This window comes from Pseudopipra pipra, chromosome 3 (assembly GCF_036250125.1).
Source record: "Pseudopipra pipra isolate bDixPip1 chromosome 3, bDixPip1.hap1, whole genome shotgun sequence".
Classification (NCBI taxonomy): domain Eukaryota; kingdom Metazoa; phylum Chordata; class Aves; order Passeriformes; family Pipridae; genus Pseudopipra; species Pseudopipra pipra.
This window is the reverse complement of record NC_087551.1, coordinates 97346131-97365041: the sequence shown is the minus strand read 5'-3', so window position 1 is coordinate 97365041 and position 18911 is coordinate 97346131. Positions and strand designations below refer to the sequence as shown.

Sequence of the window (18911 nt, the reverse complement as noted above, 5' to 3'; positions counted from 1 at the left end):
TTTAGTGTGGAATGCAAATGTCACTTCTCACTAATGAAGGATTTCATTAAATTATGTGGAAAATGTGATTCAAACTTTTCATTATTCTTCCACAAAAGGGAAGCAGGAATTTCTGAAACTACTTAGCAATTCCTTTCCCCCTGAACAAATTTACAGGGACTGCTGTAATTAAAGAGGTTGTGCCTAGAATTTAATATAATTCTTTAACATGAAGTTTAAGCTATCTTTGTTCCCAAGAATAATGTTATTCCAATGTGCAATTTGCATGTTTCCTGCCCTACAGAGTTAATGGGAATAATGCAATGAAACTGCAAACAATTCTGCACAGATACAAAGAAAGACATTTTTTGAGGTGTATTCTCTAACTTTTAAGCTCTTTATTTTTTCTGTGGAATTCGAGGATGTTTATCTCATGAAATGTATTCCTTAATTGAAAGTAAGGCTCTGACCCTGCAAAGACTGATAGTATTAAGACCTATTAGTCTTATACAAGATCTTTCAAGTCACAACTTGAGGCTTAGAAGAATGCAACAAATGTTAACAAAGGCAGTATTATAAGAGATGGAAATAGAGGTAAAAAAAGAAAGAAAACCTGCATAGAACATTCTCGCAATTTCTGCAATACAGCTGTTGCCACTATAAATTTACTTTTGGTACAAAATAGTGCTTTTTTAAAATTAATTTTTTTTTCTAATAGATTTTTCATCACTCTTTTCACAGATAAAAGATAGCAGTTCATTAGTCAATACCTAGGAAATATTTCACTATTTGTTTTAAATAACATGCTACAAGTTGCACTGAAGGTCTTTACTCCACCTCTCATCCTACTTTGTACTAAAAATATGCATACAATTTGTAATAGGTGGTATAGAAAAGAGACATCTATGTACAGATATTGAATTGAATTAAAGCTGTTCAAAACCATTACAAAGCAATACAAAGTAGCCTATATTGGGTACATACTTTGCTAGAGGTTCTGAGCATTAGGTTGCATATCTCAATACTAAACTTGTATTTGAGATATTAGTAATATACATACCAATAGTGAAATACACATGAACAATTTTTAATTCAGCGTGTGTGTTAGGGCTGTTCTAGAAAAGTGGAAGCATCCTTGAATTGGAGGTAGAAGGAAGGAGGTGTGTTTGAAATTCCAGTTGCAGGAAAGTGGAAAAGGATAAATTCAAAGGGTGCATACCTTGCCCAATGTGTGTGATTGACTCAGAAGTGAGTGCAGAAATTTTGATTATGTCTGTATTAGCAAGTTGTTGTGGTTTAAATCTACTGGCAACTATGTATCATGCAGCCACCTGCTCAACCCTCCTTTCAAACCCCACAGATCACTATCTGCCAGCCCGCACTGGGATGGGGAGAATAATTGAAAAAAAAGGTAAATCTTGTGAGATAAGAACAGTTTAAGAATTGAAGTAAAGTATAATATGATAATAGTAGTGGAAAGGAGATAGTGTGTGATAAAATCCAAGAGAAAAAAGTGAGGTACAACAAAATTCCTCATCACCAATGCCCATCCCATCCCTGAGCAGCGATTAGTAGCTCCCAGACAACTCCCTCCAGTTTATATACTGAGCATGATGTTCTGTGGTACGGAATATTCCTTTGGCCAGTGTGTTATCAACGTCATTCCCATACTCGATACAAAACATAGCACTGTACCAGGAACTAAGAACAAAATTAATTAATTCCGTCCCATGTGAAACCAGAACAGAATAGGTATGTGTGATGAGGCAGAACAGAGAGAGATCACAAATCAAAGCAGTTGGTGCTGAAGCTCCTTACACCCACACCATAAGGGTTTCAGGGATTTTCATTGAGATCAGTTAGACTGGGCTTTCAGTCTAAATGCTCTCAAGTGAAGAGAAGCTGCCTAAGGAAAACTATTACACAAAACTTTCTGTTTTGTGGGCTCCTAAGCAGCCCATCCTAAGGTACACCAGTGCCACACAGTGATGCACTCCTGCTGCCAGTAATAGCTGTAAGAGGCCACAATACACAGAAGCAGACCTTGCTTACAAGTAATGCAGTGGTCCCTGAAACTGAAATCCATGTAAAGGCTGGACATCAACTGAACAACTGTAATACAGGGACAGTGGGTTCTCAACCTCCTTCAGGAGGACAACCCTAATAAGCCAATCCTCTGATATTAGATTGTCTTTGTGGGGGTTGCAGTAGGATTCATGCTCCAACGTTCTGCAGCAAGGCATATGTGTTTGCTTATGCTTCAACAAGTACCAGTCAGCTGATCTGCAGCCACAGATGTGATGAGTATGGCATACGTGGGCAGCAGGCAGTGCTGTTTTCCTGAGGCCCTCATGTTGGCTCTGCTGGGTGGTCAAAGCCGCTGTTGCTATTGGGAAGATCAGTTAGAAACAGCAATACAGAAAAAAGCACAGTAAAGAAAGAGATATGGGGATGTGAGAGATGAGTTTGGAAAGAATTTCTGTAAGAGATCAATAGAGAAAAATGTAAGGTAAGAAAGCAAAGCATACTAAGACAGATAATGTTTGTGTGAAAGCTGAGATCCTGATGGAAGAGTGTATGGTGAAGATTTGCAGGCAGGTAGGTAGGTATCGCCATCCTCCTGGATATTCATCTATCTGTGATCCACTGCTTAGTGACACAACAGCACAGTTGTGCAATGGTGTCCAAGACTTCCAAGAAAACTACTTGGTTCTAACAAAAGTTATAATAAAATACATAGACTACTATTTATTCATGCACAAAAGGAAAGGTTAAATTCCAGACACAGGTAAAATTCTTGCAATAGAGCTAGTTAACAACTCAAGGCTTAAAAAGAAAAAGCAGCAATATGAAAAGGTATAAAACCTCAAGAAAGAAAACCAGATAGCTGTAGGATTGTAACTTAGCAGCACTGAAGACAACTCCCTTCGAGGGAGCAATGGAGGTCGAACCTTTCTCATCGAACTGTTGACTGACAGGTCAGCAAAGACTCATTGCTCATTTCACAGGGGTGATGAATACTGCAATATCCCCAGCTACCTTACGGGTGTTAGCCAATACATTTTATAGTTTAAGGGCACAAAGCAATTATATCCTGCTTGCAGTCTCTAAAAACAATCAAGGCTGTCCACATAAGTAAATGAGAGAAGGAGCATTATGTGGTCAATACCAAATACTCAGTGAACTGAAACAAAGCCCAGGAAATTGGGACAATCAGGGCATTTACTCTAGAAGTGCATTACACTGCATACTAAACCAATAATGTAGACACCTGCTGCTGCTGTAATGGCAGTGCTTCCACGTCTATGGTGAAACACTTTGGGTTTAGACAATGGTCTATAATTTGAAATCAATAATGATTTCTAACAAATATGTGTTCCCCAAATCAAATTCTAGAGGATGTGCCAATACAATGCAGAATTTACAATATAGTTTACAAGTATATTAGAAATAAAGTGACTGGAAAAACTCCTTGGAAATAGACAAAAAAAAGCAGTCTTGTTTCTCTAAGGCATATTTAAACCTGAAGACAAAACATCTACTGATGTTTTCACGAAGTCACATGTTCTCTACATGACAAAAATATTGAGTAAATTCTTCCAGGCTATGTGGAACTCTTTCTCCCACTGGTAACATCCTCATATACAAAGGTGTTTATGAAAGACTGCTCTAAAATTATCAGTCACTATGGGTAAAATGAATCAATACTAAAAACAAAATACTTGAGGAAGAGCTTTGGGATACCAAGGAGCATATAACCTTATTCAGTGAAATAATAAACACAACTTTTTCAGAATCCAGTTTGCCTCTTGAAGTTTTATTTGAAATGATATTTTAGTAGCAGTGAATTGAACACGTCCAAAAAAAAAAAAAAAAAAACTTTGAAAAGAAAATAAGCACAAAGCAGTGAAAAGTAGAAAGGTACCAGGCTGTAAAAGAAAATGAAGTGTGTGTTACAACAACTAGTGCTACATAACCTTTACTCTATATTTTAATTATGTTTAAAAACATTTAATATTGATTAGTTGCTGTACATTGATTAAATTCAAAAGTGATACTGAATTGAACAAAGCATGAGAAAAACCTAAAGGGGCTTATGTTGAAATAATGGTATGAAAATAAAAATTAAAAAAAAAAAACCACACTTTTGAGAATATTAGACTTGAAATATTTTCCTAAATGCAAATGATCCCTCATTCTAATCTTAAAAAAAAAAAAAGAATCTCTGACAGAGCCAGGAGCTATAAAAAGTTCTTTAGCATTCAGTGAGAAGTGAAAACAACAAGTAATCCTTTCTAACTTTGCTTCATTTACTTTTACTATCCACCAGGGCTGTATCAAATTTTCCAAAATTTGCAAGGCTGTGAAATGGAAACTTTACTGAAGATAGTCTTGGGAATTTCTGACTTACAACATATTAACTGATGAACATCTCTATGAAGATTTGAGTCTGTAAATAATCTGATGTCCTTGTATTTTTCAAGATTGGTCACAGTACTCAATTTTTATTGAATTCCTGAATCATACGAGAAACACATCAGGTACTACATCCTATGATAAAAAGTGCTGCTTAAAGCACATAATGAGCTGCACTAACTTCATGGACTGGTAATTCATAAGCTTAAATCTATGCATAAGTATTTCACTGCTTAAAGATAATCGAAAGGAATAGTTAAGAAACTAGATGAAATAAAAAGACTGAAAAAAATAGTATTAAGAATGCAAATGACTACTCCAACATATCCAGATGTATTTTTCCCTCTTCTCCCATGAACTGGACATAACTACAGTCATGACTGTAAAGATACCTGCTGCAATATGAGTCAGTATTTTTTGGTTTGTTTTTTTGGGGGGTTGTGGGTTTTTTTGTTTGGTGGTTTTTGTGGTTTTTTGGTTGGTTTGGTTTGGTTTTTTTTTTAAGTCAAGCACTTTGAGATTTTTAATATGTGATTTAAAACAGAACTATATTAACTCAATTATTGAAAACTACCTTGTTAGAGAAGTTTTTTAAAACTGAGCATACTCTTTACAGGACTTTACAGGACTTACATGTCTTCATTTAAATAAAAAAAAAACCCAACTTTCTGAATTTCTATTTTTAACCAAGAGATTTCCTTAGTTTAGCTTTCTTTCTCGCCTTTATATGTGCCCCATTTATCTTGTAAAGAAAAGCTGTAAATCCCTTAATAATACCATGTGTTTCATCAAACACCCATGTCATTATTCTCATGTGCCAGGTTTCCCACATTGAATAAGTGACATGGGAAACTAGGACTCCTCTCCTCTTTTTCTCAGTGCCTGTGGAGCAAGATCATCTCATAATCCTAAAACTACTGTATCTACCCATCAACAAGTAACTTCTAGATCTAAACATACACAAGCCTGAAGCACTGAAGCTCAACATGTTGCTTCGATGGGCGAGACGCACAAAATGCACGAGGTGAGAAAGGCACTGGATGCAGGAGTGGGCAAAGACCAGACATAGCAGGGAATGTCTTTCAACAGGAAAGTGCTACAGAACTAAATATGTTTTGAGGATAGGTGACTGATAATGGCTTGGATCCTTCATCTTCTCCTTTGAGACGACCTTATCAAAAAATAAGTTTTTTAGAACATATTGCTGATAAAACCATTTTTCTGTTAGTGGCAAGAATAGAATACAACCTGAAAGGAGAACTACTGTAACAACAAACTTCTAATACTTTTGACTGAAAACTATAAAGGGAATAAATATAGCTTTATTACAAACAAAAATAAATTGTCTTATATTTTATGTATGTCAAAAAGTAAAATGAGTAAGATGTGTAAGGGCAATTAGGAATCCCAAGAGCATACCAATGGGCATTAAGGAACCTTAACCTTAAAAACAAAATCTGTTTATGCCACGCCATAGCTTTTAGAAGGCAGATGATATTATAACTGCTTTCTGAGGCTAATTTCAAAATACCACTTTGTTACTGTTGCCTAATCATTCAAAGAGCCTATATTACGAACAAAACTTGCCAATTTTTAACTGAGCTGGTGGGGACAATGGCTGCATGTATGCCAAAACTGAGAAGACTAGGATCTGGAATAGTCCTGGGTGTGCTACTATCTTTCATTAAACGTGCTTTGAAAAGTAGGATGGAAAAATAGTATTAAAGTTCAGTTCTATTTCTACCCATGTAACTGTTAGGAGGAACTAAAGCAAAAATTATCTAAAGGCTTTAGGATGGTTTTCTGATTGCAAACAGTTTTGTGACATGAACTACACTGTCAGTAATTTACACTATCTGTAAAAAGTACCAGCATACACTATAATTAAATTGACTTCAGACCTACTTTAGGAAACAAAAGGAGAAAAATTCAGATGGTCTGAGTTTCCCACAGAATCCAGGTATTTCTATGACTTGATGCAAGATTCTTTAGCCAAACCAAATGGCAATGGGATTCTTATACAGTATGAACTCAGTGAAGAAAACTGAGAAAACAGCTTAGTTCTTTAATTAAGGAAAGAGGCCTAATGTAGCTCAGATCAGCTTGTAGATGTTGCAGCAGAGAGAACCCACAGGAATGGTTATCATGATAAATTCTCAGTAGAACTAAATACTTCCCATTTTACATTCAGTTGCCTTTATAGAAAGACATAATTATCAAAGCAAGGAAACCGAATTGGAACATTAGGTGTGTAATTACTTTAAAATGTTACCTTTTTAAGAAAAGTCATGACAACTAAGATGTGACAGTAAGAAAAGCAAGGTAGTAAGGTTTTTTAAATGTATTTTCAGAAAATCTGAAAGTACTGCATTTTTACTGTCATTTATTACTTGGGATACTTGCCTAACCACAGTCCCTTGAGTTTGAAAATAAAAGTAAAAATACTCATGCATTTTACATAGACATAATTCAGAAATAAGTAGCAAGAACTAAGAAGCAAAAGCAGCAGTTATAACTACGAATATGTTATATTTTGCTTAAAAAATAAGTTCTACTAGTCAAGCATAGTTAAGACTCCCTTAAGAGTCAGTGAAAGCTATTTTAAATTGCAAAATGTGGTATTTCTAGAAATATTGTTAGTGGTGTTAAAAGTGTTAAATCAATCTAAACTTGATAATATCTCAAGAGTTTAATAGTTGGCTTCGATGATCTCCGTGGTCTTTTCCAACCTTAATAATTCTATGATTCTGTGAATTATTACAATATTTTAGAGGTAAAAATAGTCGTGTGTATTTTAAAATTAATTAACCATTAGGAGAATAAATTGACAAAGAAATTTAGTACAGTGTAAAGGCAAATGAATCTCATCATATAGTTGCAATATTCTAAGGTATAAGGTTTACACTAATAGACATATGATTAATATCGCACATAAAAGACTTTCTGAGCTTAATATGGCAAGTTATTAATAGGTAACATTATATAAGGAAATTATAATCTAGCATCTTCAATCTTGTCTTCCAAAATATGCAAGTATGTTTCCTTTAAATTCTATTACATTATGCCAAAAATTTTAAATACTGTAGAGGTGATGGTGAAACACTGGAAAACAAAGCTGGAGGCTAAGGGAGGATGCCCAAAGTAGCAGAAATACAGGCTTTAAATGAGCTACAAGAAAAGAAAAGATGTAGTTCCTAAAATAGCCTAAAAAGTCTTTAGTTCAGAGACCAGTAAGGGAAAGATAAGAACAGTGAAAAGATAAAAATTAGAACTTCTATGAAATTGTCAAAGGATGTTATTAAATTCCTCATATTATTCCATGTGACATTATCTCCAAGTAGAAGTTAGTTTCATTTGCTCTTTCCATCAAATATTCTGATGATTCTTGACTGCTTCAGCCCCAAAATATTCTGTGTGAATTTTACTCTGATTTTAATTAGTATCTTTCAATGCAACAGGAATCTTTAATGCAGTTGAATGATGATTTCTGTCTAGGTGTTTGCTTCTCCAGTTTCTGTACCAAAGCACTGTGGTAAAAGCAAGCTCCAAATCCAAAGTCCAAAATACCATCCATCCTCAGAGGGACATAAGGCAGTTAGTTCTCTCCTGGACAAATTATCTGAAAGCATACTATATAATTCTCTAATTTCCCTGCACAGAATGTCATTAACCTTTTTCTTCATCCTGGACTGTAATGGTGCAAATTCAAATAGTAACTTCAAGTGGTATTTCATTAGATTTCTGCAGTTCATAAGGGAACTAACTACATTGTCAATCAGAGGTAGGTGAATAGAGAAAAGAAAGAAACTGTACATGTAATTGGCATCCTAAAGTTACGGTTTATTCATTCAACTGCTAGCTAGAACAGATGACAATTAAAAAGATACAATGTATTTTTCACATTTTTCTCTATTTACTTTATAGTTTAAGAATGATAGGTCCACTGAAATTGCAAATAATGTTTTTTAGGTTTTATACCTACCTCTTTTGTTTCATAAGCTACAACATGCACCTTCCAATGAGAATTTTCATCATAAAAACCTATAGAACTGAAATACAATTTTCAGAAACCTTTTGTATTATAACACAGTTATTAAGCAAAGCTAATTGTCTTTTATTGAAACTTGATCTTCTTCACAAGCATGAAGAAGTATTTGAACATTAGTATGCTCTTTGAATACCACTTCTTTGTACACTTAGCAAGAAAGCATTATTCATTATCAGAACTTTATTTAGACACACACATACATACAATATATACGTATATGTATGTAAAACCTCAGTTTCGGAAAGTACATAAACAATTGCCTAAATCTAGAGCTGGACAGTTAATCCACTGTTTCTGATTTTTACTCAAACCAAAGAATAAAAAGAAATTTCAAACTGTCCTAAAGTGGAAATGCTTTGGTTTTCTCAGTAAAAATGAATTCTGGATTCATCAAGCTTTTAAATACTAATAACCCCCCCCCCGCTTCTAGAACAAAATTTCTAAGTGAATCTGGATTCATAAAGCTTTTAAATATTAATAAAAAAACCCCCACAGATTCTAGACCAAAATTTCTAAGTGAAACTTACAAATATTTCATTAAAGTTTTCTTCTGTCCAGGAAATATTTATGAATAATTATAATGCGTAAAAATATGCATTTCATTCTAACAATTAAGACATTAACATCTTAAAAAAACATTTACTAGATCTGATTTTAAGCATATGCCTGTTCAGATAAATAAAAACTTAAAAATTAGTTCTCTGCATCCTTCTACCCAAAGGAATTCTTTATGTTCAGATCAATAATTTAAGCCTTTTGCTAAAGTATACTTCAAAACAAATCCCAGTAATATAAATTGTTCTAGAATCTCAACTGAGAAATTCATCATATGTTTCTCACTATGTATATAATGACTACTGTTTTCACTAAGTATACAGTGACTGCTATTCATACCACTGGACCTTAAATATGTTCTTAACTATTAGGTTGAATACAAAAACTTTACTGACTCAGAGAACAAAATACCTTCCTTTTCTCTGTTGACTGATCTTCAATAGTTCATTAAGATGTTCTTTCTATTAAAAGGTACTGCCTTTTTTGCCTGTCTAGTCTTAAGGAGGCAACGATAAAAGAGAAATACAAAATTCTAAGAATGTTCTTCTATGCCTTCTGAAAATAAGTTTAGAGATGAAGGCATAGGTCCAAGAGAAAGAACAATGAATAAGAGGCTAACTTCATATATCATTAGCTTTCCAATAATAAAGAAAAATAACACTGGCAAAAATAATTAAAAATTAAAGCTATAAAATAAAAATAATGTTTTAAAAAAATGAAGACATTTGCAAGTGATATTATGAAAGAATGTCCAAAAATTAAACACCAACCAACTTCAAATGTCGTCTGTTCTAATGAGGCCTTATGTTCAAAAATGGCATTGTATTCAGTCTTCACCTTCATTAGCACAAGACATAACACAAATTTTCGATCCATTCTGGCTTCCTTATAAATGAAAGTAACTCTGGCTTAGCTCGTCCTTAATATTGAGCTTGCTGGCTCAGTGGAATGAAACACCAAGGCTGATGAAGCCAAGGTGAGTACAGCTGTAGGGATGAAGAACATCAGCTGTTAATACAACTATGCTGTGCAGCTTGACTGCAATCTCACATCAACTTGTTCAGACTAGCCTGGGTTACCCTGGCTGTACATCCTTTGAGATGACTGCAGTCAATGCAAAAAAAAAAACCTGGGGTGGAGGTACAATTTCATACTAAACCATCTTTGTTTGGCATGTAAGTGAAACTGTTAAAAGCTCTCATCAAACTGACACCACGTCCTTCAGATGGTCCTGAATACAGGCAGCCAGGATGTGATATTTGGACACAGTCTGTGTTTGCAGAGCACATGGTTTCAAGCCAAGAATGTTTCAGTGGCTGAATGGCCAGAGTTCATTCCAATCCTGCCAGGGTATACAGCATCCTCAGTCAGAAATGCACTAAATGTGAGTTACAAGCCAACTTTTATCACAGAAGGTGGGAAAATGCATTCAAATTAAGATTTTAATGAATTTTGGCTCTCAAGGGAGAATCTTTTTTGAAAGTGGCACAATGCAAACTAACCCTATTCCACTGGGTTTTATTTAATTTTATTTATCCATTTTCATGACACCTCATGAGCTGAACCCACAGTTCTGTTTCATCATTGCTGCTTGTCTGACTCCACATATTATATGAGATATGAGCAGAGCTCACAGCAGTAGTCAGGTTATTGCACCAGGTCTCACAAAAATGGAAAGTTGCATCAAGAGGCAACATGTGATTGTTAACTTGATAATTCTGCAACACAAACCAGTAATCTTATTGTTTGATATTTAACAAACTAAAATTTCCAATATTATATGCGGTATGTCACTTGTATGTATGATGAGGTGAGTTTTCAAAGTCTATTCATTTTTACAATCTCCACCCTTTAGATTCCACAAATTCATTAAGATTCTTTAATAATCAAAAATGGGAATAACACAGAAAAAGATGTAAACACATGACAGCTTGTACACTTTACCACATTTAGCATCTAAAGATTCTCTGAAGTATTTTTAATGGATCTTGTGAATTCACTGTAAAATAATAATTCTGACCAGTATCACTCCTTTCCAAGTTCAGGATATTCAGTAACAGGACTGAATAGGACTCTACATTTATTTGACTGTAAATCTACAGCAGCCTTTACCACAAATAAACTGTTAATACTAGTTATAACACATATATAAAAATACTACAAACCTATAAGATATTAGCAAATCATCAACTGTTGTACAATGAGAGAGTACAATGTACTCTATTTTAAGCCAGTTTCAAAAGGAAAACAGAGGAAAAACAATACTGCATTAAATTACATTAAAAAAAAAGAAAAAAATCAAATCTCAATACTAGAGAAAGCCTGAATCAGGCCTATAAAATATTACTGAGAAAGTTGAACACCAATATTTCTTTTCATAATCTGGGAGATTATCAGTAATGTTGCTAATATCCTGAGTCAACTGGATGATTTGATATATGGGTAGCAAAAAAAAATCCTGGCTTTGGAAGTGAAATAATTACCTATGGGATTAAAATTATTCTGTAGCTAATTATATCACTCTACTTTTAAATTTATAACTGTGTTTGCATTTACTTGTTCTCATTCCGTCTGGCACAGGACTTTTGTCTCTCTGGAACTTACTTTAGCAAAAGCTTAGGTGGTATGAAAAACCCTTTGTTAGAATGGAAGACAGAAGCCACAGAAAAAAATTAAAAGGTCTAAACCCAGTGATGGTTTTGGTATTAGCAAAACTTGCTCTTAATACTGTTGAGGAGGATGTGTTCAGGAAAAAATCAGGACATTCTTTACAGTGATTTGCAATACACTGGAAATTAGTCTCCAGCACTGAATGACCACTTTATCTTGTATTTCAGATATGTAAAATTATGTTCTTGAATTGAGTTTCTGTTTCGGTGAACTTCTTTAGGAAAGTCTTATTGAAGACTGAGCCAGGATAGCTTAATTTGAAATTTATAGACAGCTGAGAGGTCAAAACTGTAAGCATAGTTATTTATTAACACTGTTGCTATAGAAGTGCTTGTGTTGAATAATGAAATGAAATCCAATTGAAATGTTCATCCTATATAAAAAAACTGAAGGGCAAATGCTGTCAGCTGATGCTTAGGTCAACATCAGCAAAATCACTTCTATATTTGAAAAAATTATATAGTACGAAGATAGTTGACTAAATAATCTACTTAGGATAGCCCAAAGGTTATAGAGATCTAAAAAAGAAGCAACTCCTTTATTCTATTATGCTTCTAGCTTTGGAACTAAAAAATAGTACTCTATCCAAAAAAAGAAAAGTTGGAAGCATGATTTTAGTGTTATCATATAGCCGGCACTAAGTGTCATAAAAAGTATTGCAAATTGTCAGTCATTTTAGGAAATCAATTCTTTACTCATTAAGGACAATTTTACTCACATAAATTCAAGAATTTTACTCAAGGACCCAAAGTAGTAAAAATCCCTGATAAGAAATCATTATAGGTAAACTATGTACTTTCAAATGGTACTGCAAGATATAATTTTTTTCTTTTTTAAAATTCAGTATATTTGCTTTAAAGCAGCAACTAATCTTACTGCTTAACTCAAAGCCACTTTTGAAGCCAGCCTACAACTTCCACTGTTATTAGCACCTCGTGTAATGAAAGACCATTGGTGATTTTTCCACACCATGAATATACAATGTTCAGTCTTAAATTTAGTTTGAGGTAAAACTGTAAGTCTCATCTCTCCCTCATGCTTGACATTTCCTCCCATTATATTCAACATAAATATTTTTCCATATATTCTTTTAAATGTAAATACATCTGTATTTTGGTATGGATATCTGTACATTCATATATATTACATATATATATATGGAGAAAGAATGCACATATTTTTAGAACGCTTCTTATTTTCCCTTAAATAATATTACCAGATTGTTTTCTTTTGCATTAAAGCACTCAAATCTTAAATCAGAAATATTTCCTCAAGGTCACCTGTGGGTTAACTTTGGACATGTTATCTCACTTGCTATTAATTATCAGTTAAATATGATACTAGAAAAGTAACACTGTGAGTAGGCTTTCTTATTCTCTTCCTCCTATACTGAATAGCATCAGCACTTCATGATTTGTGAGATCATGAAGAAATCCAAAGAAAAAGATTTGCAGAAAAAGGTTTTGTATTTCCAAAATTTTGCTGAAAATCTTTTGATGTTTTTTAAACATATGCATTTTCTGGAAGAAACAAACAAACAGAAAACTTTACACTATTTTCTATTGCACAGACATTCAGTAACCAGAATGGGAATGTAGGATATGCTATGTGCCACAAAAACCATTTATAACACATATCTCTGATCTTTAGCATCTGCAGCACTAAATGAATTGCAGAATTGCTCAGGCTGGAAGGGATCTCAGGAGTACACCTGAACCATCCCAACACGTGCTGAAAGCAAGCCTCAGATTCACTTCATGCCAGTGGGGCAACTGATACTACATAGACTACTTCCTTCACACCTTGCCAAATGTGTCAATATGTTCATGCTATTCACATTTCATACAGGCTTGCTGTGATACAGCACTGCCTCTGGTTATAACCACTAGTCATTTTGGAGTTTCCTCGGACAAAAGGATCTTACAAGATCTTAAAACTAGAATTATCTGAGGAGACATTTTCAAATTTGACAGCTGAGCCCATAAAATTGTTGTTGCACTTGTTACTCTAGAAATAAATGCAGTTCAAGAAAAACAACCAGGATGTATGAAACTCTGAATGTAAGTATTCTATATACAAACTCACTACTAAACTTGATTAAGAACACTATGTCCTAAGAGAGCAGGAGATAGCTTTCCTTGTTGGTGATTAATTTCCTGAATTACTTGCCTTAGACCTGAATGCTTATATTCATTTTATTATTATTATGCATTTCTTTTATTGGTATGGTTTATTATAGTGTGTATTTAAGGAACCTATTACTCTTTCATGTACAGTAACACAATTGACATAAAAACACCTTCTCTTCCTCACTGCAGAAATGCTAGTATAAAATAAATCATTATACTGAGATATTTAAGTACCGTACACAGGAGACTTGAAGCAGTGTTTCCAACAGCGTACTGGCATAGCCAATATTCACTAGGTATGAGATGAAAATGGATTATCAACTTTGGGTATTACATTTCAAGTAAAATAAGGGCCCCCTGAAGAAAATTCAGAGGAAAAAAAACAAGCACAGTTTGCAACATAGAAAAGCATGAGGCCAAATATGGTGCCAAGCAAATGTGCTTAATCTCTATTGCAGCAAAGCAGGAAAAGAGCCTGATGAGTTCAAAAGATCATGTCACTGGCTTTGAGTCCTTTACAGAGCAGGACATGCACTGAGCTTCACAGTGCAGCACTGTCTTTTTTTGAAGGAAAGGCTATATGAAATTGGTAGATTTATTCTATGGAAGAGAGGAAACACACAGAAGCTTTCCACATAAAGACAACTAATTTTCAAATATGTAAAAGAATGCCTCAGAAAATAAAAGAAAAAACTAATCCCCATATCTGTGTCCACCAGAGAAGAGACTTTAATTTCATCAGCTACGAACCTCAGCTCATGTTTCAAGATTCTGCCCACCTTACTGAAGAACCTCTTTGTTTTCCAGACCAGTTCTCCAACTTGCCAAGTTAAGCCTGAGGAATGACATGGTCTCCCAAAGGTTCCTTTTGCTAGATAAATGTCAATGTAATACTTAATTAGGACAGACTATAGTGATTTAGATCTTGTGCTATCTCCATCACAATAAACATTAAAAATCACTCTCTGCTAGCATCTAGGCAAGTTAGTCATACCATATAGCAGTGAATTATTGTGTGGGGAAAATACATATTTGGTTTGTATTTTTTGAATCCTCTGCAATATTAAAGTTAAGAACATCAGTAGATTTCTGTGTCATAGTTTTGTTTCTGCAGTAAAAAATGATTCCTGAAACTATTACTTACTATGGTACTATATAAGTAAATAACATGAGTTACCTGCTTGGTCTTTAAATATTTTTGATATGACGACAGGCACTTTGTGCTCAGCACCACCCTGTAAGAGAGGCATATTAACCATGAGATCTCGAGACTGAAGTGGTCATACTGAAATTAAAAGAAGAAACGAGAAGTTACCCATACCTTTATGCTTAAGCCCAAGCCACCAACTGGTTGTCTACGAAGTGTAACAGTTCTGTGCTTTAAAAAATTGTAGAAAAAATAAATTTAGGTGAAAATACAATATCCGAATGATCATAGAAGATGTTCCTAGGTCCTCATTTACTTTTCAAAAATTAATTCTCAAAGGCAGCCTAGAATCTGAGTGATCAAGTTCAGTTCTGAAGTATCATTCAACACTGATTCGTAGGGATCACTTAATTCCTTACTACAGAGAGCAGAACTTGTGAGTTGCGTATGCAGACTTTTAGTAAGTTTTTCTATCCCTGAAGTGATATCCTGCCTGAACAGAAATTTTTACATACTTTTGCTTTGTTTTGACATTGGAAAACTACACAAAGAGCTCTGAGATATGCATTTGCATAGCTATCATGTATGCATGTGTTCTAATTCTTTGATCGAAAATGCCAATGTTTTCAAATTTATATCTCCAGATTTCTACTTTTTTTTTTCTTTTGCAGCATATGCTGAAAAAATTTTAGTGATAGTCTGCTTCAAATAGCTGATTTTTTGAATTTCATATTTAACTGCACAAAGAAGATAAACATTTATCAATATTTTTCTAGAGAAACCTATCATATGTTTAACAGTATGCTTAATTTGAGATTTCAATAATGTGTAACTCATGGTGCCTGACAATATAATAATAGCACTTCATCTGTTGACAATAATTATACACTTGAAGGGAACTTTTTCTGGAACATGCTGAACAGTACTGGATAGAATATCATCTTTCTATATATTTTTTGATTTTTCTTTAAATCAAATTATACATAAATACTCCCATATGTATACTCCCTGACTGGGTACTTTATGATTTCACTGATTCAGATAAATGTAAATATTTATTTCAGCAGTCAAGACCATAATCATATATTAACAAGTTATTTTAATATATGTAGCTCTTTTTTTTTTGTAACATTTACCTTGCTAGACGTATATTCATATTGACTCAGGGGAAAGTGAAACACAATAAATCATAAATTTCAGTTTCATTTTAGGGGAGTAAAAGTAATCCACATAGTAAAAAGAGTTAGGAGTAGTTTCATACATTTTCAAAATTGCTTCTCTTCCCATGAACACTGTACTACACTAGTCTGTGCTAAAAATGGAAAAAAAAGTGGAAAACTATTGCATTTAGACACGATACCTGACATATCAAAAGGTACCTGACATAATTTCAGATTATATAATTCAGTTTCATTAAAATCTAATTCAAATTGTTTTATAGGTTCTTTTCTTCATTTGGAACTGCATCAAAACTTTTGATCTTCATTATATTACAATGCTTTGAGGTCAGATGAGCATAAATCTGGCAATGAACATGCATTCCATTATGGAATAGCAGTAAGACCAATCCATAGTGATCTAAAGAGAAATAATTTTGAAGGGGAAAAGTGGTATGGAAAATACCTTTCAAATGACATGAATACTTGCTCTGAAATTTCCAATCTTGATGACAGAGTTGACTGTTGTAATAACTCTTATAAGGAAGTGATCTGATGCCCCACAAAAACTTGATTAAAAAAATAAAGCTATTCAAAATAATACAGTGTATTTTAAGCACGTGTAAACCAGCCAGAGAGAAGATTCCAAATCAAAATTTAATTGAGATAAATCTACTACTTAGTGGAAATGCTTCTTGTAGGATAGTGACAATACCTGGATTATTATTTAAAAAAAAAAAAGGTGATCTAAAAAAAGTATATATATTTGTAAAGGACAACATTTGTGATAAGGTAATTATGAACTGGATAGGTTCTAAGTATAAAGCAGTTCAAGGTCAAGGTCATTTAAGGTCATCCTGGTAATAAGCTCAAAGAAATAGAGAAAAGCACTTGCAAAAAACCCATGCTGAGTAAGAGAAAACCCCACCTTCCTGCACAAAGTCACTGAAAAAATAACTACTGTAATTCTACATCATCAGGACATTATTGAAAGGCACATAGAGACTATAAATTATTTCAGTATCTGGCAGTGATGCACATCTTTAAATAAAACAGTTAGCTCTGATAATAATTTTGATGACGCAAAGAAATAGGAGAGGTAGCAGGTAAGAGCTACAGGAATGTCAAATAGCTTGAGAGATTTGTGTATTACTGTAATAGATGCCAGGAGTCAAATATATTTAGCTTTATTTGAGAACTTTTCAGAGATGATCAAGCACAGTTTTAAGGTATGTTTCTTGGCAGACGATCAAATCTTACAGACAGATACAGTAAAAAATGCCAATGACTTGAAGAGGAAAACAGACCCATTAAGGCTATAAACAAAAGACAAGATTTTAAACTTTTGCAGTATGACACACCATAACCGCATTTTTTAAAAAAACTTGCTTTTAATAGTAATGTAGCTGTAATGTATATTTTAATGTAATAGGATTGTGAACCGTAAGGCCTTGAGACCTTAGAGTATACAGATACTTCTATTTTTATTTACTTCTATTTAAATCATCTTTATTTAGAGTAGGACTGTGTTATCTCATGAATGCAAATTTAGTTTAGTTCTAAATGCAGTGTTACTAAAATGCTTAGGAAATTTTTAATGCTAGTAAGCAGTACAATATGTAGGGACATTCACATAAATAAAATTAGTTTCACAGCCCAACACAAGTATCCTCATTCTACAGAGGAAGAATGGAAGCACACAAAGATTTGGGGGTGATTAATTCTGTTTTAGTGATTTGAAATGCCTAAACATGCATTTTTAAAAGCATTTATATGAACTTTATCTGCTCAAAGTACCTTCTTGACCAGTTTCAGCCTCAGCTGTAAATGTTCAGCATTTTAACACATTGTAATTTTACTGCAGAAGATGAGATGCTCCTAATGCCTGATGTGTTAATTTGGTGTTAGTTTATGTACATGACACATCTAAGACTATATTGCACCTCTGTTTCAGGGGAAGTATTATTCACCACTAGATACTGAGGTTATATTTTTCTTCCTGTAACCCCTGAACTCATTCCCTGAGTATCTTCCAACACTGAAGACAACACAAAGCCAAGAGTTAAGAGATAATAGCCTGTTTATTTCTGGCTTTCTAGTCTTTGAATTTGAAATTTTATTTTAAAGGAGGAAATTAAAAAACATTTGTTGGGGAAAACCCACAAATTTACATGGCTCATTATAGCCTATTTCCACTTAATCCTTCATTGGGACCCTTAAAATTCAGAATAGGATGCTCACTACAAAAAAAAAAACTTTGGGTGATTTAGAGGAGATTCAGCATTAGATACCTTCTGAAAGCAAGACAGTACTGAATTCAACTTCAGGTTTTATAGGGAAATTTGCTAAACAATAATTATTCACTTTTATTTGATCTCTTCTCTCTGTTCCCTCTAATTTATCCTATTGTAGTCCCACATTCTCTTCTCAGGACCTTTCTTTGCTTTCTTTCTTCCTATCTGGCAATTCAGAATTCAGTAAGAAATTTTTCACCTCTTCTTCGAGTCAAAGAACAGACTATTTGTTTTACAACTCCAGTCTTGCAAGCCATGCCTAATGCTAAAATAAAGCAGGCTGGAGGATTTTCTCCAGAAAAGAACACAGTAAAACTCCTGTTCACACAAATAAATTTTCTTTCCTTGAAAACGTTATTACTACCATCCATACTGCCTCACTGGGACACTGCATGACACACGCTATCTCCTGATTTGATCTGAGGCATTGTTTGAGAAGGCTGTACCTGAAATTGTCCAAAACCAAGACAGAGAGTAAACTAACACTCAGTATAGACAATTTGGCACAAGTCAAAA

General features: G+C 33.9%; 1 protein-coding gene across 2 annotated transcripts in view; it reads right to left on the bottom strand.

Annotated features, from left to right (window-relative positions):
• Positions 1-18911, bottom strand: part of LOC135412059 (gamma-2-syntrophin-like) — a 298003-nt gene that overhangs the window by 167953 nt on the left and 111139 nt on the right. For both annotated transcript variants that reach the window (XM_064650434.1, XM_064650435.1), the window contains exons 3-4: positions 15119-15175; positions 14975-15032 (exon numbers count right to left, since the gene is read on the bottom strand). In XM_064650434.1, coding sequence (XP_064506504.1) covers positions 14975-15032; positions 15119-15175 — 115 coding nt within the window. The remainder of the gene's footprint in view (positions 1-14974; positions 15033-15118; positions 15176-18911) is intronic.